The 26,825-nt window shown below is 36.8% G+C and overlaps 1 protein-coding gene across 1 annotated transcript; it reads left to right on the forward strand.

The window, feature by feature from the left end:
- Positions 1–6,919: 6,919 nt before the first annotated feature.
- Positions 6,920–7,634, forward strand: LOC110867268. Its single transcript, XM_022116393.1, has 2 exons — positions 6,920–7,483; positions 7,569–7,634. Exons 1-2 carry the CDS (start codon positions 6,920–6,922, stop codon positions 7,632–7,634), a joined length of 630 nt encoding a protein of 209 aa, XP_021972085.1.
- The last annotated feature ends 19,191 nt before the right edge of the window (positions 7,635–26,825 follow it).

A 26,825-nucleotide genomic window follows, 5' to 3' on the forward strand; every position in this document is an offset into this window, starting at 1 on the left:
GAGTTTTGAGCCTTTATTGAGCATACAAATATACATCTTTAAACTAAATGCTCATTTTCCGTTTCTTGTGTGAATAGCCGCTTGGTTCTTACGACTCTAGAACTTGCCACGACGATACATTCCCGGTCCTTAACAACTTAAACCCGAGTAAGTAAATGATGGAGGCATTAGGACTAACCCCTTTTTATTTCTACACCATTAATTTTCTTTTTTTTTACCACCTACCAAAAAAAATCCCCCTAGTTAACCCCTTTGAGCCTAAACCTTTTCGTTTCTTTCCCCAAAACAAACACCCTTTACCCACCAAAATCTTTTTCATTTTAAACCCTTTATTTTAGTAACAAAGCTCGGTTTTCTTGTGACACAAAAAAAAAAAAAAAGAAAATAGAAAAAAAAAAAGAGATGAAGTTAGCAATAAACAAACAAGCTCATCAAAAGAAACCTTGTTTGAAAAAGGCTTCATTAGAATAAGAAAAAAAGTGAAGAAAAAAAAAGAAGAAAAAAGAAAAAAAAACAAAGTGTTTTACGAAAACCGACGCTTTTTACGCTTTTCGCCCTTTTACTAACCACTAACCCAACCACCCACCTTTAGCCCAAGCCTAACCCTTCACCCAAAAAGTCCTCTTGATATTTACAAAGGTATAAAGTTAAAAAGGAGGAGGATTGATTGCTTGGCAAGCTTATGGTAGGAATAAGTTCCATGCCGCTCTCGAGTGATTCACTAAAAATACACCTTCGGCCGAGTGTTGAGTGATCCCCGTGAGGTATGTGAACTTGTATATAAATGGAATTTTAAAAAGGCATGTTATGTCCAAATAAGTAATTTCTCTTATGAAACGTTCTAAATAAATCATAACGAATAGGATTGTAAATAGTATAAAAATAAAACCCAATAAAGATCTTGGATTTCCGACACTCAAAACAAGCCCAAAACCTTCTCTTCTACCCATTCCATTTGGGAGTGTAAGCCACATATTAAAGAGTTTTGCTTGAGGACAAGCAAAGATTCAAGTGTGGGGGTATTTGATGTGAGTAAAATGCAACATATAAATTACATCAAATGAGGCATAAAACTAACCCTTTTTAAGTACTAATGTTGGAAAAAGTGTGCTTTTGTCTTCCTTTTGTATTTTCAGGGTTAAAAGAGCTTAAATGAACAAAAGAAGCAAAAATGCAGCCAAATCCAATATAAATACAAAGAAAAGGAAGAAACGTGGCATGCCCGACTCCTCGACAGCATCTCCCAAAGCAAAAACAAGAAGAAAGCTGAGCATGGGGCTGTGCCCAGCTGAGCATGGGGCTGTGCCCAGCTGAACACGGGGCTGTGTCCAGCGGACACGGGGCGTGTCCAACTCAACACGGGGTCGTGCTCAGCGAGCACGGGGCAGTGTCCAGGATGGTCAGCCTTGGCACAAAAGACAAACCTGTAGAAGCTTCTATTGCCCACCACGGGGCTGTGCCCAGTGGACACGGGGGCGTGGTCGGAGTGCTGCAGGTGCATTTATTGTAATTGCGAATTACAATTAATGAAGAGAGAGAGTGTCAGACGGGCACGGGGCCGTGTCCAGCGGACACGGGGCCGTGCCCAGGCTTCTGTTCAGCCTATAAATAGGAGTGCTTGGCTTCATTTCAACTCATCCCTTGGCACACCACCTCTCTCACACCTCATCCACCACCCACCACCACCATAACACCATCATCCACCACCATCATCCATTGTCCATCGTAGAGTGTGTGAGTCGTCTCGGGATCCAAGATTGATCGTAAGAGTTCTTGACAATCAAGGCCATGTTTGCCTAAGTCTCTTACATCACTTGGTGAAGACAAGTGTTTAGTATAATACTTTTTATTTTTAATCTTTTGCACTTTTTATTTGGTTTTGTATTAATGACTTTAATAACTAGTTACTTATGTTGAAGGTGATCTTTCCTTATCGTTTGTCCGTGGTGTCTTGGCGTTATTTTACTGTCTATATAAAATAAAAGATTTTCACCATTCATATCTCCACGGTCTATATGGAGGTATGTTGGCTACCTGGTCGGGGGTTAAGGGAACGGTTTGGTAAGGGTCTTGCCCTTGTTCAGCGTTTAGAGGTCCTGCTTGGGACCTGGGTCAAATTTAGTAGGATCTCCTTCAATGCCCATAGGTATTGGATGGCGGGGATCCAAACTCTTTGACCCCCTCATAAGTTAACTACTATTAATACTATAACCCGGCTATCTAGGACTGTATCCCTGCTGACTCAGACTACTTAGCCGAGGGTAACGTCACCGCCAGAAGCGGGGCCTACCACAATTTGCATTAATAACTTAATTCATTATCTTCCAATAATCCGACCCTTTAGGATTGTATCCTTGCTGACTCAAACTACTGGGTTGAGGGTAACGTCGCCTTCAAAAGAGGGGCCTACTACAATAACTAAGATAATCTCTTAAACAAGTGCAAAAGTGCGAAAATAATCAAAGGTTATACTAATACACGTGTCGGATCCAAGTGATTCATCTTGTCTATCTGTTTTTATTTTATTTTTATTTTCAGCATTTAGTTAGTTTTTATTTTTCTTAGTTTAAAACATTTTTCTAACCTTTTTGATTTGATTAGACGTTGAGGATAAACCGGTATTAAAAGCTCTTGTGTCCTTGGACGACCTCGGTATCTTACCAACACTATACTACGTCCACGATGGGTGCACTTGCCCATATGTGTGTTTAGTGTTAGTAAATATCGTGTTTTATAAATTTAAAACTTGGCTAAAAGTGTAAAAAGGGCTTTAATATATATCTAAAAACATATATACACTAACACGCATCAGGGTTCAACATTTTTCGTATATTTTTCCCGTTTGATTGGCCCATCGCAGCACATCTTTTTTTCTCCGTTTAACAAGCTCAACCAACGCACGGGTCCTAGATTGACTTAGTTGTTTTTTCTATGTTTTATGTTTCGGTTTAATTTCTCTGCAACGAGCGTTTGTGAGTCAAAGATTTTACGTCTTCTTTTCGCTCGACGTTAGTTTTCTGTTTTTATTTAATTTGTTTTTACGAGCTTTTCCGGTGTTGGTGGTCGCTACACAGTTTTACAACAACCGCTGCAACGCAGGGGCTTAATACTAGTATAATATATAATAGTTTTATATACGCTCGTTATATCGTATCTGTCATCGATTTAGATACAATAATAATATAATATATAATAGTGGTATACACGCTTGAAATATGGTATACATATCGTTATATAATATAATTATAATAATAATATACGCTCGAAATACGCTAGACGTCTCTAACTTATCTAATAATAATATAATATTAAACTACTAATAAATACAGTTCAAATTGCGGATAATAATAAAATAAAAAATAAGCTGTGTATAGTGTCGCGTGCATGCCTGTATGCCACATATTGTTTATCTCCATAGTAGTTCACCCAAAACCCTTATAGCCCCAAAAATCATCAAATTCAACCAAAACTCACCTAATCTACGGTTCAAATACGGTACAAACTTAAAATTATTGAGAGAGGATGAATATGTACATGGGGGTGCAAAATATACGCTCTAAATACGGTCCAATATACGAAATCATAGTATATTAGTGTGTACTGTTTGTGGTGTATACTGGGGTCATCTAGCCCTGTCCCTGGAATATAAGCTAACTTGTATGCCACATACAGCTCTTTGTAGGCTACGTACAAAGCCATAGGCTAATTACCATTATAGCCCTGGAATAAGTTGTCTACAGACCTTTTTTGAGGGCTATAATGGTAATTTAGTCTGGTCAAAGATGCTTTGACTAGGAAAATTACCATTATTGTCCAGGAAAAGGGTCTGTACACTAATATTAAGTTTTATTATTAAAGTTTTATAAAAAAATTATAACAATAAAAATAATATTAGTAATTATAATAATAATAACAATAATATCAACATCAATAACAATAATAAAAATAATATTAATATTAAAAACAATAATATTAATAACAATAATATTAATAAAAATAATATTAATAGCAATAACAAATTTCCGTTTAAATCATTTCTTCGATAAGATTTACACTAGGGCCTGAGTTTACACTAGGGCCTGAGTCTGGTTCCCGATTATCGATGCATACCATTGTAGACGCGGCCTAACCATATTTTCCCACTCTTCCGCAGCGAGTGACGGTGCATAGCGATAAATGGTTCGCTGAAGGCATAGGATAGTCCCCTTCGAGCTTAACATGTATGAAGTGTTCCCCATAAACATGTATGAGCGTCATCACTTGAGGTTATGGCTCATTAGGATGATCCAGTAACGGGAAGAATGTACAACTCCTAGTGATGCTTAACAAGTGAACGACGACAGAATACATTTGTGCAAGAAGAATCCTCGTGTGGGACATTTCCATCTATTGACTCTCGGGACAAGGTTCCACTGAGTGCCAAGTTAGGCTCCTACTGATCCGCTTAAAATGTCCTTCGCCCCATGTTTTGAATATATGACACCATGTCGATAAGTTTTGATCCATATCTTTTACAAGGTCCTTTCGAACACAAGTCTATAGGCGTTCCGCAAAACCTAACCCGACATCCACAGATCGAAACTCACAATAATCATCCGACTTCACATCTTGTATACACGAGATGAGATGTACTGGTGAAACACAAATGGAAGTTGTGGCTTAAACTGTTTGAGTATACACATTTGCAATAGATTCATTTAATATTTCCACTATCTAAATTCCATACTCAACATGCACTCTTTCATCATATATGAGCATGATTTACTCTTGACAGATTCCCCATCCATGTATTTTATTAATCTATATTAATATCAACAAAAATAATTACGAGTTAACCTAAATATCAAGGATACTTTCACAACAACTAAAATTCAAATAGTAAAGCTTAGCTTCCCGGTTTTTCTAAACCAACTTAACTATGTGTAAATTAAATGTACACTTAAAAATATGTAACTGGTCATGTCAAAAGGTCGGTCAAAAGATATGTTTTAAAGTGTCATATCCACCTTTACTAGTAAGGGCAAGTAGAGTGTCGAACCCATAGGGAATTTATGGAAAGTTATGGTTTTATCTAAATTTCCTAAACTATTCATTCCTGGTTTTAATTGAGTTGAGAAAAGTGTTTTTTAGTTGAAAAACGATAATGAGAAAGGTAACCTTCTCCATACTTCAGGTTCTAGGTTTAACACAAAATTCAGAATTAATTGGGAACTCCAGACAATTTGTGGAAATTAGTTAAAGTAGCAATCAAAAAAGGTTCTTGTCATCAAACCATGTCAATTACCCAATTTATTAGTGTTAAGTCAACCCTATTAAGTCACCCAACCCGCTTCTAGGTTTTCTCATCAACCGAACGTAATTGTAAAAAGAGAACTCAAAACACACACACATTGTTTAGGTTAACTAATACATCAATTAGATTTAGATGTTTCTCATCACAAATAAAATAAGATCCAATACATAAACCAAATAATGTGAAAAACAGATATGAATTGTCCACCTAGAGGAAGTCTGATGTGGGTCCAAGTGTGGAGGAGCGGGCCATCTTGTATTTGGAGACCCAGGATCGTGTGACAAAGAGGCTTCCCTAAAATAGCTCTAATCTGGGCTACGGGGCTCCGTTTTGGGCGTGCGACCAGGCGAAATGATCGTGAGAACGAGCTCCATCATGCTGCAAATAGCCTATGGCGGTTGGGGTCATCGCCGGGTTAAAAAACGATTATTTCTATCAGTTATTTATCTTTTTATGTTTTTTTCGGTGTTTTGGGCATTTTGTTTTTGGGCTTGTGTTTGGCCCATGGCCTTTTTGTGGCCCATTTCGAATTTCTGTCTCTATTTATGTCTTTCTCTTGTAATTTGGATGGTCAGACTTGAATTTCGAAATTACTCAATTTTCACTTCAAATTTTGTGCCCCTTGGGTTGAATTTTGAGGGTTGGGGAAAATCAACACGGGTAGTCGCAGAATCAACGTGTTTTGCTCTTGGTTATCGTAACACACGCTACATCAAAGTCACAAAAGTTATAGCCACTCATGATGATGATCTGATATTCAGGTTTGATGTTGGAATGCATGATGGGTGATGAAGGAATGATCGAAAGGTGTGGAATGGTGTACAAAATTGCTTCAAGTTGCCTAGGATCATCCCCAACGTCTCTCTTACAAATTGGATGATAGAGATCCTTGAAAACCCCTAAAATTCCTGTTTTTATACCCAAAATACGAGTTTTCATCTGCAACCATCGTAGGCTTACGATGCTGAAGTAGCCTTACGACCATCCTGATCCCGCCTTATGGCCAAAACACCTTTAAGATGCCTGGGCACTGTATTACGGCAGTGGCTTATGGCCAGACCATTCTTCGAAATTCCATTTCTTTGCTCTTTTTAGATCATTCGACCTGGTTTCTTATTTAAACATCTTATAAGCCTGCCGAACCTGCAAAAACACATTTTATTGTAGTTAAACAATTCCAATTGAATAAACGCCTTAAAACCTTAAAACCTGTAATACTAAGCACTTAGACTCCCTCATGACCATTCCACCACACATTTATCAGTAAGATTTACACTTAAGTGCAAAATCTATAGTTAAAGATGTAATGTTTGCCTAGCCATCCTAATACACCATCGTTTAGTGTTTGCTGGCATATATAGTGATTTTAAAAAGTGTGACATTTACACTTAAATGTAACGTTTATAAGTAAGTGTAACATCTACACTAAATTGCTTAACGTTTACGCTTTAAATTAAATTTTGCCTTGCCACCATGATACGCCACCGTTTAGTGTTGGTGTAGCATATATAATGATTTGCGGCGATTATCGCATAATTGTAGAGATTAGAAAACCCTAATTCCTGCTGCCTCTTCAAGCACAAAAATCTCCAAGAAGAAACTCGCAACAACATTCAAGTCTTGTGGATGGAGCAATCTAAAAATCTGCACAATTTCACTTTTCCTTCAGGGTTAAGGTGGGGGAAACAACATCTATTGAGATGCATTGATCCAGTTCCTGCAATGCATGTGGTTGAAGATAATGAATCTTCAGATTTAGGCGAGGCTAACCAGAACCCTTCTGCGGGACAACCTAGATCCACCGATGATCGGCAAAAGAAGTTGGATTTTGGGCAGAATTCAGCATCTTCTTCGATCAAGGCATCTTCACCACCAAATGAAGGTGAAGAGAACTCACCACCTTCAAAAAACAAATGTTTGAAAAATTTGACATCCAAAGCCTCATCGCCATCGCCTTCGCCTGCGATTCACTCAAAAGATGGGGCTGACGGAGGAAATATTGCCGAAGTTGCTGGTCAGAGATCGATGAAAACGAGGCCTAGAAGGAACCTTGATAAAAAGGAAGAAAGACCAAAATTTTCAATCCAGCTATCACATAAGGAAATTGAAGAAGATTTCATTGCGATAACAGGGAAGAAACCACCACGAAAACCTAATAAGCCACCTAGAAGTCTTCAGGTTAAACTAGATGTAAGAAATCGTTTATCCCAACTCATGAATTTTCACCCCAATCAATCTTTAAAGGTTAACAAATCTTGTTTGATTGATTTCACAGGCTCTATCTCCTGGTTTACACCTGTCTAAAGTTCATAAGGATCCATACAAAGTGAACGAAAATTGAAAGATGTGAATGTAGGTCCACCCGGAGGATCGAGTAACCTCTATTCCCTGTTTTCCGACAAACCCGAAAGTGCGGAATCCAAACGGGTATGTTAAACCAAGTGACGAACACGTAAGACACAACGATTCAACGATTAACACTCCATTGTATTAATGCTATGAAACGGTTACAATACAATGTTTACAAGATGCTCTCATAAACTCTCAGTGTGTGTTGTGTTTACAGTGTTCGCTCTCAAATCTATTCAGACTTGTCCCTTTTTTGTTATGTCTGTTGTCTGTGTTTATATAGTAAAGTGGTCCACGAAATCAAGACCCACGAAAACACATGGACGAAATCAAGAATATGGACGAAATCAGGTGATTTCGTCCTATTTGGTTTTCATCCATAAGTGTTTTCACCACTTATGGATTTCGTCCTATTTGGTTTTCATCACATGTGATTTCGTCACATGTGTTGGGCCTGGACATGGGCTTCATCAATGATGGGCCAAGCAACCAAACAGACAACATACAAACTTAATCTAAACACAAACTAATCATGTATACTGCACACACGCAGTTACATGTTCATCAAACGATACAAAGTAAATCGCATACCAAGTCAAGACAGGAGGTTGTCTTGACTACGGCCTTCACTTCGTAGCCGAGTCGAACCGAGCCGAGCTGTATCCACACGATATGTATCAACAAACTCCCCCTTGGATGCTGCTCGCGAGGTTCGTAGTCTCGTTCTCCATCTCTTGATGGTGCATTCATTCTCGAAAGGATCTTTAAAGTCTTCACGCGTCGTAAGTAGAAGTGTATCAACAAACTCCCTTTTCATTTAAGAAGTGTGTTAACAAACTCCCCCTTAAAATAAACTCTCCATTGAGTTATGCTCGTGAATCTTTCGACTATTAATGCTTGAGATCCTTGTGGTGTTGATGATGGTCAGCGGCAACTCGATCATCTTCATCACTTGAGTGCCTTCATGTCGTGTCTTCATTCCGAAGCTTGTCATCGACCATGTTCTCCTTGCCTTTAGAATCTGCACATGCAAGAAATCTAAACGCGTAATGAGTACAACTGCTTGGAATATAGTTAGCATAAACAAATGACACACGTATGACCATGTTCAAACAACTACCGTCCGACAGCTTGAAAGTTTAACAAATTTGTCAATTTTAATTTCTCACTTTCAAAACTTGCAAATTTCGACCGTTTATGAAGATTTAGTCAATTCGGTTTTCGTTCAGGTTTCAGGTAACCAAGACTCGAGCTCCAACATCGTACGATCGAAAATAAAATAGAAATAAAATCTTTTTGGCTTTTAGAAAGTTTATATTAAAACACACCTAAAATCTTTTTGGTATTTTTGAATATTTGAAATGTAAAGACTGAAAGCAGTAAATAAATATATACAGACATTCTTTTTGTGAGTTTCGAGGGTAAGAGAATCATATCAGTGTATGGTCATGCCAAAACACTCTTGTTGTTCAATTAATTAACATTAAGATAAGCATCCTATAACAATTATCGGTATTGTTGTCCACTTAAGCTCAACTTATCAGATGTAATCATGGCAAGGGGATACGTTAAGGTATGATTTGTACTTACCGACCGGTGTTCATCCATATCACGACACATTCCCGTATCAAGGTATGCACGAGGGTTCATCTTACCGGTGAGTATACCGATTATCATCTGTTTGACCGTATATGATGTGAGAAACTCACTTATTTTGATTGAAAACAAGCCCTATGTGATAGAATCACTTATTGATGAGGAACTTGATTTTCAGATGCATGAGGGCACAGGAGCAAGTCCGTGAACAGGTCAGTACTTTCGTACAGCAGAGAGACGAACTTGACTCCCGGATAAATGTGATATTTTATCACTTGTTTGTTTGGACATGTGATTGTTTATCACTTATTGAGGTCGTATGCAGTATGTACACGTATGTATGGTATCATGGAAGATCTAGACTTGCATCCCCGTTATTTTTCGGTAAAAGAAACAACCATGATACCCAGATGATAAGCAGCATAAAGACCGAATATCTCAGAACCTCGGCAATCTATCAAACGAAATTTCGGTACTAAGACCATATGCCAATGAATGGTTCCCACCTGGTCTTCAGTCGATTAAGATTTATATCACCCTGCACACTTTAAAATGATTGTGAGCCTACCGATACATCTTATATAGAGCTGCTTATCGTTTTTCATTTAAGGTTTAAAGAGGTTTGGATAGACCACTGATGTACTATCATGTTCTCTTTTGCTCGCCAGGAAAATCATTTTTGTTTTTCTATTGTTTTTGTGTTTTTGAAATTTTTTCGATGTTTTTGGATTTTCAAATTTTGGATTTACTCCCCCTAAAATCAATAAACTAAGATAAATTTAAAAGACACAAAGATATTTACAAAAATGATTTTTTCGATGTTGGTGTTACTCTTGCTTGACCTTAATGCCATTTACCAAAATTAAAAAGTCAAATCTTGATTTGTCAAATGCTTTGGTAAAAAGGTCGGCACGTTGGTCATCGGTGTGGACCTTAACAACATCGATTAGTTTCATATTGAAACGATCACGTGTGAGGTGATATTAAAGTTCAACGTGTCAGGTCAAAGAGTGCTGTATGAGATGACAATAATTCATAAAGCAGCTTAAAAATCAACAAGTATAGGAGAGATTAGAAATTTAAAAAACCGTATCCTGCAACTGCTTCGTGCATTGCAAGGAATCTGAGCACTCTCCCAAACTGGATATCCACCCGGTGTGGACTTCAAAGTCGATTTTGTAGCTGCTGAAAAATCTCTTCACAGCAACACGATCAAAAACCTTTGGTTCCGGCTGGTCTTCCACATTGCACCAGCGAAGGTCTTTGTCTTCCTCTTGAGAAGTAGTGTGCGGTTGTTCAATCCATGCCACGGTATCTGTACACCTGGTTGGTTTGTTCAACAAACACATTTTCTTCAATCACACCGCGAAGAAATGTACACTGCACGTTCATCTTGCTGATTGTGAACTTCAGGCGTGCTGCAGGTGCGTACATTTCATTAGAATCTTTCCTGAGGACCCGATCAAAAACCATAACAACCAAATTTTGGCACGTTCTTCATTTGGTCGACTTTTGCAACTTCATTCAACCACATTCTTTCACCAACATATTCTTCTTCTTTTTCTTTTTCTTTCCTCTCTCTCCATCAATGGCAACAACATTCTCCTAGTTTGTAACAATATTTTGGAGCCTTATGTCACCAATCTTGTGCATGGACGCTCCACTATCAACAATCGTAAGACTATCAATAGTTCCTCCTGGAACAGCCTGCACACTTATTTAGAGATTAGTTGGAGAGGGGGACCCAAGCCTTCACAGACTTGGGTCGTCCGTCATCATCGAGAATTGTAACATCCATTTCCCGATGATTCGAAATTGATATGGCTCCCCCTGAAACAGTTACCGATTTTGGTTTCCAAATCTGTTTCTGTTTCTCATGTTTAATATCCTATTTAACAGATTTTGTTTGGATAACCTCCGGTCTTAACGCCTTTTCAACTTCCTTGACCTGTTGGCATTTCTGTTTCTTCTCCCTTTCTTTTACAAGACGGGGATCTTGTTTTACAAAAACAGATCGCTTACGGTCAGTTTGGTCACGGGGAACATCAGCTTTCCCTTTTTGTTTATGAAGATATGGACAATTTCGAATTACATGTCCAATTGTACCGCATTCAAAACATGATCTTCGTTCAACAAACCCCGAAGTATCATGTGATCGTCTTGCTGATGATGATGAACTTTGTGATCCCGAGGTACTAGATTTCGAACTGTTTGATTCATTTCTTTTCAACACAGTTGCTTTCTTAACAAAATCCAAGTTAGATTTGTTTTCATACGTTTCAATCTTGTCCGTTCCCTTTGATTTCACAAAGTTCACATTCTTGTTCTTCTTTTGATTCGGCTTCTTTTGACCTTGAGCCTGTAATTTTCCTTTTTGCTTTGTGTGATTTTGCTGTTTTTCCACTGTGGGTAATTTCTTATTGCCAAATTGTTTTCGAACTTCGGCATTTGGAATAGGAGGACACTGTGTTACCGTAACACGTGATCCTGTCTTTCCCAAAAACTTACTTGTCGAGTTTTCAAAGACTTTACTGATTAAAGATTGATTAACATTCTTAATAGGAAAATCTTTGTCTGAGTAAATTTTATCATCACCAACAAGAGTGTACAGCAAATTCACACTCTCCGACTCTTTTGCAGACGAGGACTCGATTGCAACAGTCTTAGCGGGTTTTGTAGGAGGATCACATAAAATGTAATTCTCGAGAGGTATGTCCTCATCTTTGATTACCGCATCAGACTTTGCTGGGATAGCATCATCAGATTCATCATCAGAAGAATCAGCATCCTCAATGATAACTGGAGGATCCTGATTCAGCTCAGCAGAAGACACACATGTATCTGCTGATGCATCTGAATCTGATGATACTTCTTTCTTATATCCGAGTCCTGTTGCAAACTCCTTAACATCCAGAGGAACAGATGGTTCAAAGAAAGTTCTGTCTTCCTCGTCAGGCATTGCATCATAATTGTGTCTCACTGGTGGTGGACATTTCTTGTAGCCTATGCATGTGACATCCCGCTTTTCTTTCTGAACGTCAATGATGTGATCCAACACATAGCTAGAGCTCAAATATCTGTCTAGCTTAAGCTGGATCGCCTCACTTTCGGTTTTCACACAAGCCATCTCCTTTTGCATTATCTCAAGGCGAGATATATACAAATTAATATCAGTTTGTTTTCTGGAAACCATTTTTGTTAACTCGGTTTTATCTTTCTTTAATTTCTCAATTACCGACTTAAAATCCTTTTCATGGTTTTCATAAAACATGTTGGCTTCAGTGCACTTAGAAAGATCCACGGTTAACTTCTGGTTGTGGATGAATGTCACATCATACTTCTCTTGCAAAGCCTCGTGTTTGCTTTGCAAGTCACACCACTTGGCATTCAAAGAAGCATGTTTGTCTTGCAAGTCAAACAAACTAGCTTGTAAAGCATCATGTTTGCCTTGCAACTCAGACATGTTTTCTTCTAACTCAGCACACTTAACAGTCAAACTATCACAATTATCACAATTAATAGCAGTGAGTTCATCGACACATACCGGACTTGATGAACTGTCGACATTCGCCATAAAGGCGGAATGGAGAGAAGACGAAGAATAAACAGCCTGATCCACCAAAATAGGTCTTCTGTTCGTTCCTGCTGCAGCTTCCTCCAAAAGCTCATCAATATGTGCATCAATATCTGCATCAGCCGACGCACTAGATGTCTCACCCACATGATCATCGCCTGAACTTGAGGATTCTTCATCTGAACTCCTGCTATAACCCGAAGAGTCTTCATCCTCAGAAGATTCACCACCATTGGCGGAAGATTCTCCACCACTGGCGTGAGTTAACTCCTTCACAACTTCAGCAAAACATGCTGTTTTATCTGGAGCATCACCACTCAACTGGATTGACCAATCGCAACCTTCATCTACCTGAACCACAAGAGCCTGGTTGGCATTTGATGATCCCGCTTGGCTTTGGTTGTTGACCGGTATCAACGTATGCTCATTGTTCCTGTTCTGGTTCTGCTGGTTGCCTTGGTTTCTGAAGGGATTCTGGTTCCCATGCTGTGCTGGCCTTGTACATTCCCTTTTAAAGTGACCCCGTTCACCACAGTTGAAGCACTTCACTGCTTGTTTATCAAACCCATACTTGGTGTCTTTCTTGCTTTCCAAGCTGGTTCTGCCCGTTCTCTCCATGAAATCCTTTGCCCTCCTCACAGCACTAGCAAAGGCCCACTTGATGTCCATCAAGTCCATCACTTCCTTGTCAATCTGCTGATAGTCTTCTTGTGTCAGATTAATGTTGCCAATCTGACCTTCCACTAACCAACAGTACGCGCTCACTAAAGTGTTAAGCAGCTCCATGTGTTCCCTTGCTACTTCCACACTAACCTTTGAAAAGCTTGAAGTGTCGAGCCGTACTGTATTTGGCTTTGATTGCTGACCAGCAGATGATGTATTTCCATAACACGCTTGTTGTTGAGCAGGAGGAGGTGGTTGTAGTGGATTTCCATACAAGTCTGTGGTGGGAGCCGGCTTAACAGGAACTTGTATTGGATTGCCATACATATCCGTGCTTGTGACAAACGCCGTTTGAAGTGGAGCATGTGAACTAGGTCTTGCAGACGAAGAACTGGAAGTTCCATAATACATCTCAGGATTGCATGGCACAATGGATTTTGCAGAAGACGTACTCGGAGTTCCATAATACATCTCAGGATTGCATGGCACTATGGATTTTGCAGAAGAAGTACTTGGAGTTCCATAATACATTTCAGGATTTTGTGGCACTGGAACTCTTTTTGCTTTCAGGGTTTCCTCCTGATCCTTGTTCTCTAAAAGCTGCACGAAGTCGTTGATGTTTGTAGTAGCCAAAACCCCGTTATACTTCAAAATCTCCAAGAAACTATTCCATTGGGGAGGCAACGCATCATCAAACTTCTTCACCACCTCTGCTGTAGTTGTTACTACTCCAAAATTTCCCAACTCAGTAAGCAAATGATTAAACCGACTTGTCATGTCTCCCAAAGATTCCTTATCCATACACGTGAAGCCATCGAATTCTTTCTTGAGAAGATCATGACGCAATTGACGTGTTGCTTCATTTCCTACCCCTCTGGTCTTCAACGCGTCCCACAGCTTCTTCGTTGTCTTGAAACTGACAAACTGATGGTAAATATCTTTGCTTAGCGCCTGAGTGAGAATGGCGTATGCTTTCTTTTCCAGATCATACGTCTTCTTTTGATCTTCAGGAAGATCGGCAAACGTAGCAGTAGATGAAGCGGCAACTTCTATTGCTTGATTGAAATCTGTGGTGAAACGTAACCACAATTCTGTATTTTGCCCAAGCACGTGTGTTTTGAACCTCTCTGCCCATCCTAGATATTCATTTAAGTGCATCAACTTTGGAGGTCGATTCAAACTTCCGGTTTCGCTTTCGCTTAATAGAATACTTTGAATGCTCGGAGTTTGATTCGATACAAATGCCATTGACCGGTTGATATGGCATTTGCTTGCGAAGATGTCGACACCGGAGATTCGGCCCATAATGGAGATAAACTTGTATTCGTGTACTTTCCACTATCTGGAGCTGGAGTACCCCACCATGAGGGAGATGAACTTGTATTTCTATACTTTCCCCCATCCGGAGCCGGAGTACCCCACCAACTTGGATTCATCTTATATACGAGAGAATAAATTCCTGAAAGATACACTCAACTCAACAGTTAAAAAATGTTTTAAAAAGCTTCTCTTAATAAAATGAAAAGATTTGTGATGAAAATAGGGGTTTTCGTTGCTGAAATGTTTGATTTCGTCTGTGAAATGGTGATTTCGTTGCTGAAATGGTGATTTCGTCACTGAAAGGGTGATTTCGTCGCTGAAAGAGTGATTTCGTCGCTGATGTGCCTTTTATGACGAAATCAGGTGCTGTTTTCGTCGCTGATGTGTTTTAGACGAAATCAGGGGTTGTTTTCGTTGACTCAAAGTGATTTCGTCCAGCTGTGGTTGCACAAGTGATTTTGGCTTATAAAGTGTTTTCGGCCACAAATATATAAGGGTTTTCGGCCAGTAGCTTGATAATGTTGACTGAAATGTTTTCTTTGACTGATGAAGTGTAACCCAGACAATATACACAAGTGATTTCGGCCAAGTTGATATCACCCAAAGTGATTTCGTTCAAGTTGATAATAAGGGATCAGACAAACAAGATATTTTCAAACTAGATCTTATCTATTCTTTTCTGACACAAGGCTTCTTTTGTCAAATCATCACCATACTTTCGGTTCTCCTTTTTCAACTTTCATCATTTCAAAGTACAATCTTTTCAAACAAAAAGTATTATAATCTATATCACTTTAATTCAAAGTGTTATTCAGATCCAACACTCATATAATATCAAGAACACTATGAAGATGTGATGAACTGGATGAGTTTTCTGGTGACCAATAAATTTCCGAACAACAATTTTGCAATAAAGTTCAATAAAAATCCTTTCTTAACATGTATAAATGAAAACTAACAAGATTTTTGTAAGAACAATCAGCAAAAACACAAGATTTTCAAAGATTTAAACCTGATTTTTCTAAAAATATAAACTTTTTGTTTCAAAAATCAAGAACAAATCTGGAAACAAATGAAAATCTACTTGGTTTTAACAAGGAATCAAGCCAAAGCTCTGATACCAATTGTAGGTCCACCCGGAGGATCGAGTAACCTCTATTCCCACAAACCCGAAAGTGCGGAATCCAAACGGGTATGTTAAACCAAGTGACGAACACGTAAGACACAACGATTCAACGATTAACACTCCATTGTATTAATGCTATGAAACGGTTACAATACAATGTTTACAAGATGCTCTCATAAACTCTCAGTGTGTGTTGTGTTTACAGTGTTCACTCTCAAATCTATTCAGACTTGTCCCTTTTTTGTTATGTCTGTTGTCTGTGTTTATATAGTAAAGTGGTCCACGAAATCAAGACCCACGAAAACACATGGACGAAATCAAGAATATGGACGAAATCAGGTGATTTCGTCCTATTTGGTTTTCATCCATAAGTGTTTTCACCACTTATGGATTTCGTCCTATTTGGTTTTCATCACATGTGATTTCGTCACATGTGTTGGGCCTGGTCATGGGCTTCATCAATGATGGGCCAAGCAACCAAACAGAAAACATACAAACTTAATCTAAACACAAACTAATGATGTATACTGCACACACGCAGTTACATGTTCATCAAACGATACAAAGTAAATCGCATACCGAGTCAAGACAGGAGGTTGTCTTGACTACGGCCTTCACTTCGTAGCCGAGTCGAACCGAGCCGAGCTGTATCCACACGATATGTATCAACAGTGAAGCTAGCTGCTGTGTGATCGATCAAAGATTTGTTGGTGTTTTGGATAGTAGATAGTAAAGTATAACTGACTGCAATGTTGTTTGTGCTTAGTGAATTACCTGCACTAGGGTTTACTTTCTTGTCAGAGATTTTGAATCTTTAAAATTTCAAACTTAGGTATGGTTTATTTATGGTGTTTTTGTTGTTGTTTCCTGCATTTTTAAATGATGTTTGTGGGTGTTTAATGTTCATCTAATTGCAGAAACTATGTAGTTTAGGAATGGTGAGATTGCCTTCCATATTGAATTCATTTGTATATATGTTCGTATCAGGTATAGACTCTGATAATTTGCTTGTATGGAGTAATCTATGTATCTAATGTTAATTATTTAGTAAAATATGTTATTAGTTACAACGTTAATATGAAATAAATGTCAGAAGATATGGATCTGATTCCGAAGGATAAATTGTGATGTTCTTTTGCTGAACACATATTTTATTCAAGATTATTTGTTAGCATAATTTTGAAGTAAAATTGCAAAAGTATAATAAAAAATACAAAAAGAAACATGATTATGCGGTTTCTATATATATATGTACTATCTATTCACAATCAAAGGCATTGTTGCTCATTATTTCATTAAGATGCAAGTCAATTGTTCAAATGATATGTAGTCTGCAAATATCAAATATTTTAAACATATTTTTTTATTATATATTTCATATGTTTTACACAAAGTATATTAATCTTGGTGTAGGTGTCATGATCTTATGCTTACTATCGATTTCATCCAACAACTAGCTAGATTTTTATTTTTAAGGTTTAGCTTCTAACTCTATACCTTGCAGTGATTGCTACAGTCACCAGGTGTAAAATCATAAATGTAGGAATTAGGTTCACCATTTATAAAATATAATTACAAAATATATAATAACGAGACTCTTGTTATTCGTAGGAAATATCATAGTACAATACCGGTTGCAATAACTAAATAAAAAGAATATAAAATATAATTATATATACCAATCTTGATTCAAGCCGCATCTCTGGTGGGTCCTTCATGCGCACTTGATAACTTCATAGACTCGAGTATTCATCATCTTGAGTCTTGAAAAATACTCCTTGACTACAACAAAGAGCACACTAAAACATTGACGATTTTGGTTTAGGCACTTGTTCAACACGCTTCCCTTAAAACAGATTTCGCACCTCTACTAAAGACGACGCGTCTGTCTCCCAGGGTACAACAGCCGAAGCAGTCTGTACTGTCGGAAATGGCCACGCGCCCGAGGTTACATCGAATAGAATTATAGTGTTTGAATTTGTGGAAAAATAATGATACAAAGGTGATGGAATCGAGTAGAGAAAATTCATCTCTGTATAATTCCCAACATATGGATGTTCAAGTCTTCACCACTTCTCCAAGAATTTTTCATACATATTATTTTTCTCTTGTAGTTTTCTCATCATTCCAATGAGTCACATACCCTACCATTTTTTACAAGAGTTATATGTAGTGAAGAGTTTCTTGGTGATTTTATTAGAGACATAAAACTTTAATAAAAGTTTAACTTAATTAGTGAGTTAATTAGAGACATAAAACTCTAATAAAAGCTAATCAAGTGACATAAAACTCTACTCAAGAGTTTCACATATGGAGTTTAAATAGTAATTATAATTTCATTCAATTATAAATTAACTAAATATCCATTCACTAATTTTCCCAACAATCCCCCACATGAATGGAGATTGTTCAAAACACTTAAAATTTCCAATGTAACCTCGACAGTTGAATTTTGCATACGATAGGTAGGTGTTACCCTTTGAACCTTCGCTCATGAAATGCACTTAGCCCACTAGCTCTGAGTAGATCTCGATGTCTTTGAACTCGTCTGCCGTTTGTGTAGACGACAATACACTTCACACAAGACTCTCCCTAGCCAGGTCATCTCCTCATAGTCGTGTCCAATAATGGTCATGGAACACTTTCCTGGTTCTGTGAGAGCTCTAGGAATTTTGCCCCCAATTACATTCGAAGCGACCCCGCTTCTCTCTAACATAGGTGATTCTCCTTAGATCATTAAAAGCATTGTGGTTATCATGATTTATCCAAATCATTTACCACGTATTATGCTTAGCCTCACTCTTTGTCACTGAATATCATAGTAATAGACTAGGACATATTTAAACACCCTTTTATACTTTGGGGGTATGTATAACCATATATACTAGCTTATGCATATCATTTATGCCCCCACAGTGACCACCTTTAGGCATATGAGTTAGTTATCCTATTGAACTTAGATCTTGGGATCTCCGGTCAACTAAGTTAGGTGTCCTTCACATACCCTTTTTCCATGGGCTTCAGTCTCATTCCACAACTTGATCTCTAATAAACCCTCAGGTTGTTGGATCCATAACATTAACAAATAACTTTGCGTATTTGAGATCAGTTGTCCTGATGTGTTCTTAACTCATAAGTTAATTTTGCCTATTGTCAACTTCTAAGACTATAACCTCAATGGCCAGTGGCCATATGAATCTGGTTATAATATATGTCTTTGTAAGATACGCTTATCATTTAAGGCAAACACATCTCCATTATGCATTGCGACCTTTGTGTCCTCCACATAGTCGTCTGTTTGCAATGTTAGATTGGATTACAAAATCCTTATTGCCAAACTTTTATGATACAAATGCAAGACACCCCACCTTTAAGTGTTATAGGATATCATCCAGATGGGGTAATGAAAACCATTTCTACATACCCTTATAGGGTTGTTTCTAAATGGATCCTTCCCCACATTTCTTGCCATTTGATCAACATTTCCGTAACTTCACTTATGATGATATTTATACACATATGATTGAACAAGGTCAACCTCATTGTGTTAATTCAACTCATATTGCATTCCGAGTTGACCAAAGCAACACATGCCAATGTCATAAGTTTGTCACCAACTTAGAATAATTCTAATATAACATCTAGAATAAGCGTAGACAATGAGTTCTCCTCATTAGCTTTTCGAACAAACTCTTAAAAAGTTACATGTCTTGTCCTTATAATGAATGAAAATTTTCCCTCAACTTTGTCTATACACAAATTCTTTTTGTGTTCATACACGTTTAAATGTTTAGAGTTAATTAGTCTCCGTCAAGACCCATAATTAACCAAGTACTAGTCTAGCATGCTTTAGACTACAATACTTTAGCATATGAACAGAAGATGCATCATTCTGATTCTTCACAACCCTAAGGATATCATAATATCACTTTGCAACATTCATCCCTTGTTAAGACAAAATAATGAGACTTATTCATAATCCTAAAACATCAATATTTAGGAAGGTCTCACAAATTATTGTATATAGCACATAGCTAAATTTCATCACTCATTTAAGGAACATAACTTGATTACCTTTGATCTCCAACAATCTACCATTGACTCATAAGTACTTAAACATAAGTCTTAACCCAAGTCACTTGGTGAACACATTCATCACCAACAAGATGAATGTTTCTTGTCTACAATCACTATTATGTGTGAGATAGAGTCAACTAGATATATAATAACGAGACTCTCGTTATTTGTAGGAAATATCATAGTACAATACCGGTTGGAATAACTAAATAAAAAGAATATAAAATATAATTATATACACCAATCTTGATCCAAGCCGCATCTCTGGTGGGTCCTTCATGCGCACTTGATAACATCCTAGACTCGAGTATTCATCATCTTGATTCTTGAAAAATACTCCTTGACTGCAACAAAGATCACACTAAAACGTTGACGATTTTGGTTGAGGCACGTGTTCAACACGCTTCCCTTAAAACAGATTTCGCGCCTCTACTAAAGACGACGCGTCTGTCTCCCAGGGTACAACAGCCGAAGCAGTCTGTACTGCCGGAAATGGCCACGCGCCCGAGGTTGATAGAATTATACTGTTTGAATTTGTGGAAAAATAATGATACGAAGGTGATGGAATCCAGTAGAGAAAATTCATCTCTCTATAATTCCCAACATATGGATGTTCAAGTCTTCACCACTTCTCCAAGAATTCTTCATACATATTATTTTTCTCTTGTAGTTTTCTCATCATTCCAATGAGTCACATACCCTACCATTTTTTACAAGAGTTGTATGTAGTGAAGAGTTTCTTGGTGATTTTATTAGGGACATAAAACTCTAATAAAAGTTCCAGTTAATTAGTAATTTAATTAGAGACATAAAACTCTAATAAAAGCTAATCAAGTCACATAAAACTCTACTCAAGAGTTTCACATATGGAGTTTAATTAGTAATTATAATTTCATTCAATTATAAATTAACTAAATATCCATTCACTAATTTTCCCAACAATAAAGTCATTATGGTTTGGTTCTTTAAGTGTTCCATTACAATCTTAATCAACCACCTTTGACAGTAGATTGATATATTTGCTTTGTTGACCTTTGTGTGTCTTGCTTCATGCATTTTCTTTTTCAAGCTGCTAACATGTCTGGGTTACGAATGTATCTCTTTATCTCTTGCTTGCCCATGGCAATTTTTTTTAACTATATGATATTTTCTCTAGTTTACAAAGTTTTTTATTAGAGAAATGTTTCCCTTTCTGCTACTCTTTCAATCATTTTTTAGTTTTATTCATGTCTCTGGTGACATGTGATCAGTATACAAACTATAAAAATTTATCTATTAAATCCGTGCTTTACTTATTACACGCTATATTGATTATTGATTTCTCATAGGTGAACTTTTTTATTGTTGTCCTAGAAACGTATACCACACACAAGAACACTGGGGTGGCGGCGCAGCTTGTTGCCCGTCTACCTTCTGTTTTGATGTAACTTGGTAAGTATGAATGAATTAAACTGGGATTCGGTGACTAAAATAAGTGAGGACACACTATGAATATTATTATTATTGAACGAAACCACACAAAATACAAAGACTCTAACAATCTATCTAACAAATTGTAACACTTGCTCACTACATGATGTAGGCCCAAGTGTGGAACATCAAGCCATAACATTTCCGGAGGCCTATGAATTATGATCCACGTACCAAGGGAGATTTACAGAAAAACGACCATAACTTTGGCTACGGGTCTCCGTTTTAGGCGTTCAACCAGTCAAACCGAAGCTTGAAACAAGGAGCACGTCATGACAATGACTCGGAAAGGGGCCTTATCCATGTTTCGGTTCAAAAAACGCATTCTGGTGGGAGTTATAGGCACTTTTATGTTTTTTTCATATTTTATGCATTTTGTTTTTGGGCCATGGACTTTCTATAGTCCGTTTTGAATTTCTATTCTTATTTATGTTATTCTCATTTAATTCGGATGGTCATTCATCGATTTTGCAATAATCATTTTACCATTTCAAATTCTCTGTCTTTTTGGTTGGATTTGGGGGTTTGGGGAAGATTATCATAGTTATTCACAGAATCATGGTGATCAATTCTTGATTATCATTTCACACGCTACATCACTACCCTACCATATAAAACTAAGAGATAAATATATCAAACTAAACACATACTTATATTTTCCTAAGAAACTAAATCAAACTTTTGGTTCTGCTCTTCTACTTCTTAGTTCTTAGTTCACTAATTCAACCTCTTATCAAGATTACTTTCATCATTCTAACCTCTTAATCTTGATTTTATACCTCCTAGATCTTGAATTCTCAACAAGACACGTCTTTGTTCCACCGACCCGTTCTTGATCCTTGACAGTTTGCACCGAACAAAAGTAATCATAGATTGCTTTTCATGCCCTCTTCCTTGGATTGGCTCTTGAACCGTCTCTTTTCTGTTATTTTTTTTTCCTGCCTCACACAAAACCAATGCCTTCCAAAAATACAAGCAATTTACTTGTTTGTTTTCTTTTTTCTCTTCATACCTTGCTTCGTATCTTTTCTTTTCTTCTCCTCAAAATTCAAACTACCTATTTGACTTGCTGCCAATTGTTGAAATATTGGATTAGGCAAACTTGAATAACACGCATGGTTTTATGTAACTAATCACTAGTTACATTTCAACTATTATTACCAACAAAGACCACATTAATTGTTTGTTGCCCTTTTCTTTTGCTTCCCCTTCATAACTTTACCTGCTGTCCTCTTCTATTCCCCAATTACGATATGCCTTGTTCCCAAACTAAATAGAAAAGTTAAACCGATTTACACCGGTCTTCAGTCATTCCTCACTCTCTTGCACCACTTGAATTACTCAAGTCTCCGATCACCTATACAGCTCTCCAAAAGTTGTTCAGATAACTTTTTTATCAACAGTTCTCCTGAATGCACCTACCACAAGTGATCACACTGTTCACGGTCGCGATTCTTCCAGACTTGCATCACACCACTATTCGCCGCACCCTCACATGTTTCGAATACTTAGCGTACTATTTATCTGTATCACATGTATTGTTCTTGTTCTATAACATATCGTTAACCATGTAGCATGAACCAAGCGTAGGTTCTTCAATGATCCAAATAGGTTCCTCTTTCTAATGATCAATCTCTCATAGATCGACCAATGGTCCAAATTGCTTCCTCTTTCTGATCTTCCTCTCCTTAGGACTCGATTGATCAACAGCCTCTCAGTGAGTATGAGTGCTAGCTAAGCCACCAATTACCGACCCAAAATCATATATCACACAAAAGAAAACCGTGATTTGATCAGTAACTCAAGTCATGACACCACAAAAACTATTATTAAACGAAAACCACACAAAATACAAAGACTCTAACTATCTATTTATGCTAAACGTAAAACATGCTCCCTAATCTAACTTATAAAACTAGCAGATAAACACATCATACTAAATAAATACTAATTTAATGACTTGATATACTTTCCTGATAAATTATTCCAAACTTTTGGTAAATTTAGCCCTTCCACCTCTTGCCTCTTATCAAGATCACTACGACGCTTCAATTCTCACATGTAAAGAGTAACAAATAACTCAATTTGATCTAAACCATAAGATTATATAAGTCATTTTTGAGCCCTAAGGGACATATATGATGACCATTTACATCTATTCTTTTTCATATTCCATATGGTCTCATACTTGTTGCTGACTCTAGTGGGTTTCGTGGGTTAAGCCTCTAGAATATGGTCTCACATATCGTCTCTAAAACTTGCTTCGAATCTGCCTAGTTGGTAGAAACATTGAAGTAGAATCAGATCAATCACTATGGACTAATCAATCAATGGTAACTCACCAATAACTGCATTAGGAGTTACAGGGTGATCAACAGTAACTAGGTTATCGCAAAAATAATCATTACCAGCAACTAAGTTAAGCTAACTAATTGACATTCTTTCACGAAGCATTGTATCATTTAAACAAATGTTGTCAATTGTGATGGTTCTGTACTTACACAAAGACAGTCTTTGTTCTATTTCAGGCACACGTTTCTATAGCAGAAATTAAATACTCATTTTTGAGTCCTTCTGAATTATTTGATTAAGATTATGAGATTTATATCAAAATACTTTACTTTAAAATTTAATTATTTGCATAATTCAGAGAGATAATCCAGGACCGGGACTACTCACAATACCTATAAGACTTACATATAGTGCTTTAACTATAAAAGGTATGAAAATGTTTGCCACGTTGGTAGAGAGCTATCACTCACTTGTCCCTGAAAAGTGTGTAATTGTTTCATTTGACCACTTTGATTAAATAATGTTTGAATTAAATATATAAATAAAAATAAGAAACAAGTAGTGATGTCTCAAGTTTCATCAGCTTTCATAATTAAATGGATTTGATTTTGTTGGGCAAGATCGTTAACACACAAACGCCCCCGCCCATAACATCTAGGTTATGCCCCTTGGGGCTGGTGTTTCACGCTCAATCTGATTTACTTTGCTTCACACCATTCATTTTGTGTTCATATTCTTTGGAGTACTTTACGCGACGTACATTCTCCCCGTGATATATCATATAACATAAAAAACACATATCTTTCTCGTTTAGCATCTCATCATTATCAATTCTCTGTCAGTCTACCAGTAGTCTCTGTTTTCGTATTTACTTGCTTTAGTAGTTGTTAGCTGAATACAAAATTTCGATTATTTTAGGCTACGATCATTAGCAGTTCAATATTAAAGTTTGTGTTATAGTGTCCACAGATTGATATCTGGAGATACTTGCTCTAGTACACTACGACCAGTACACTTGCCAATTGTTTGTGGTTTAGTGGGTATTCCCTTTTAAAACTGGTATTGAATAATATAATATATAATAGTGTTATATACGCTCGCGAAATCGTTTTAGCCGTTGAATTCGATACAATAATAAAATTATATATAAAAGTGTTATATACGCTCGTTATAACGTATTTACCATCGAATTCCATATAATAATAATATGACATATAACATTGTTATATACACTCGTTATGACGTATTCGCCGTCGAATTCGATATAATAATAATATTATATATAATAGTGTTATATACGCTCGTTAAACCGTATTCTCTATTCTCTGCCGAATTCGATATAGTAATAATATAATATATAATAGTAATATATACGCTCGTGATAACGTATTCGTTTTCGAATTCGATATATACTATAATATATAATAGTATTATATACGCTCGTGATACCATATTCGTCATCAAACTCAATAAAATCATAATATAATATAATATATAATTGTATTATATACGCTGGTGATACCGTATTCGTCGTCGAATTTGATATAATAATAATATAATATATAATAGTTTTATATACACTCGTTGCATCGTATTTGCCGTCGAATTTCATATAATAATAATAATAAAATATATCATAGTGTTATATACACATGTTATATTGTGTATGCCGTCAAATTCTATAAACAGTAATACTATAAATAATAGTGTAACATATGTTCGTTATACCGTATTCGGTGTCGAATTCGATATAAATATTATATATATGTATGTATATATATATATATGTATGTATTATAGGGTCAGGATTTTGAGAGAACATTGAAAAGTGTGAGCACGGTGAGAATGATTTTGGTGGTGACATGTGGCATTGATGTTAAAAAAACACACTCACATGAACTGGGTGTTCAAATAAAACACCATAAAACACCCAATTCAGCAAAACGCCATTAAAATACCCAGTTAAAACGCTAACAAAAAAAACTATTTTTTAGCTATAATTTACAACAGCTCAAAAAAAACCATTTTTTAGCCATATAGCTCCCAATTAAAACGCCATAACAAAAAAAAAAAAAAAAAAAAAAAACTATTTTTTTGAGCTATAATTTACAACAGCTGAAAAAAAGCTATTTTTTTAGCTATAATTTACAACAGCTCAAAAAAAACAATTTTTTGGTCTAACCGCCTAAACTAATATTTTTTGAGCTCAGAAAAATCATAATTTGTACTGTAAAAACGCCATAAAACACTCAGTTCAGAAAAACGCCATGAAAAAACTCAGTTGAAAATGCCATAGAACACTCAGTTCAGAAAAACGCCATGAAAATACCTAGTTAAAACGCCATAAAAAACACCTAGTTCAGAAAAACGCCATGAAAGTACCTAGTCTAAAACGCCATAAAACACCCGGTTCAGAAAAACGCCATAAACACAGTTAATTTTTTTTTCGAAAAATATATCAATAGTATACTCGTTGGAAAGATAAAAAAACGCTGAGTTTTATGGTGTAATTTTTTTCAACAAATAATCACGTATAAAAAAATTATTGTCGCTTAAATTTGATGGGTGAAAATGGCATGTGATTAGCATGTGCACCTTTGTTTGGATCTTTCTAATTTACCCCTCCTGGTAGTTCCAAGGCCCCTATTATTTACAAAAATGCCACCGTATCAATCTCAGCCACAAGCAACTAAGATCTTGTGGCTGAGAATCGTTCTCACACTTTGAGGCGTTTTCTCCTGATCTTGTTCCTATATATATATAATAGTGCGTTATAAGCCTGTTATACTGTATTCGCCGTCTGTCACACCCCCAAAATCCACCCGCGGAGTATCACCGCTTGGGAGCATGACTGACCAGGATCAAGCCACCAATCATACAGAACAATACATATAATAAAAGTAATTGTCATTTAAACCAAACCAAATCCATATGAAAGGTGTTCCAAACCATAAGAAAGTTATCATTGTTTAGCGTAAGCGTATTAATAAAAACCCATCGTAAATAAGTATCAAATATCAAAAGTATTTAACAGGATAATCACGATCCAAGCCCACAACGACCTG

This window comes from Helianthus annuus, chromosome 17 (genome assembly GCF_002127325.2).
Source record: "Helianthus annuus cultivar XRQ/B chromosome 17, HanXRQr2.0-SUNRISE, whole genome shotgun sequence".
Lineage (NCBI taxonomy): Eukaryota > Viridiplantae > Streptophyta > Magnoliopsida > Asterales > Asteraceae > Helianthus > Helianthus annuus.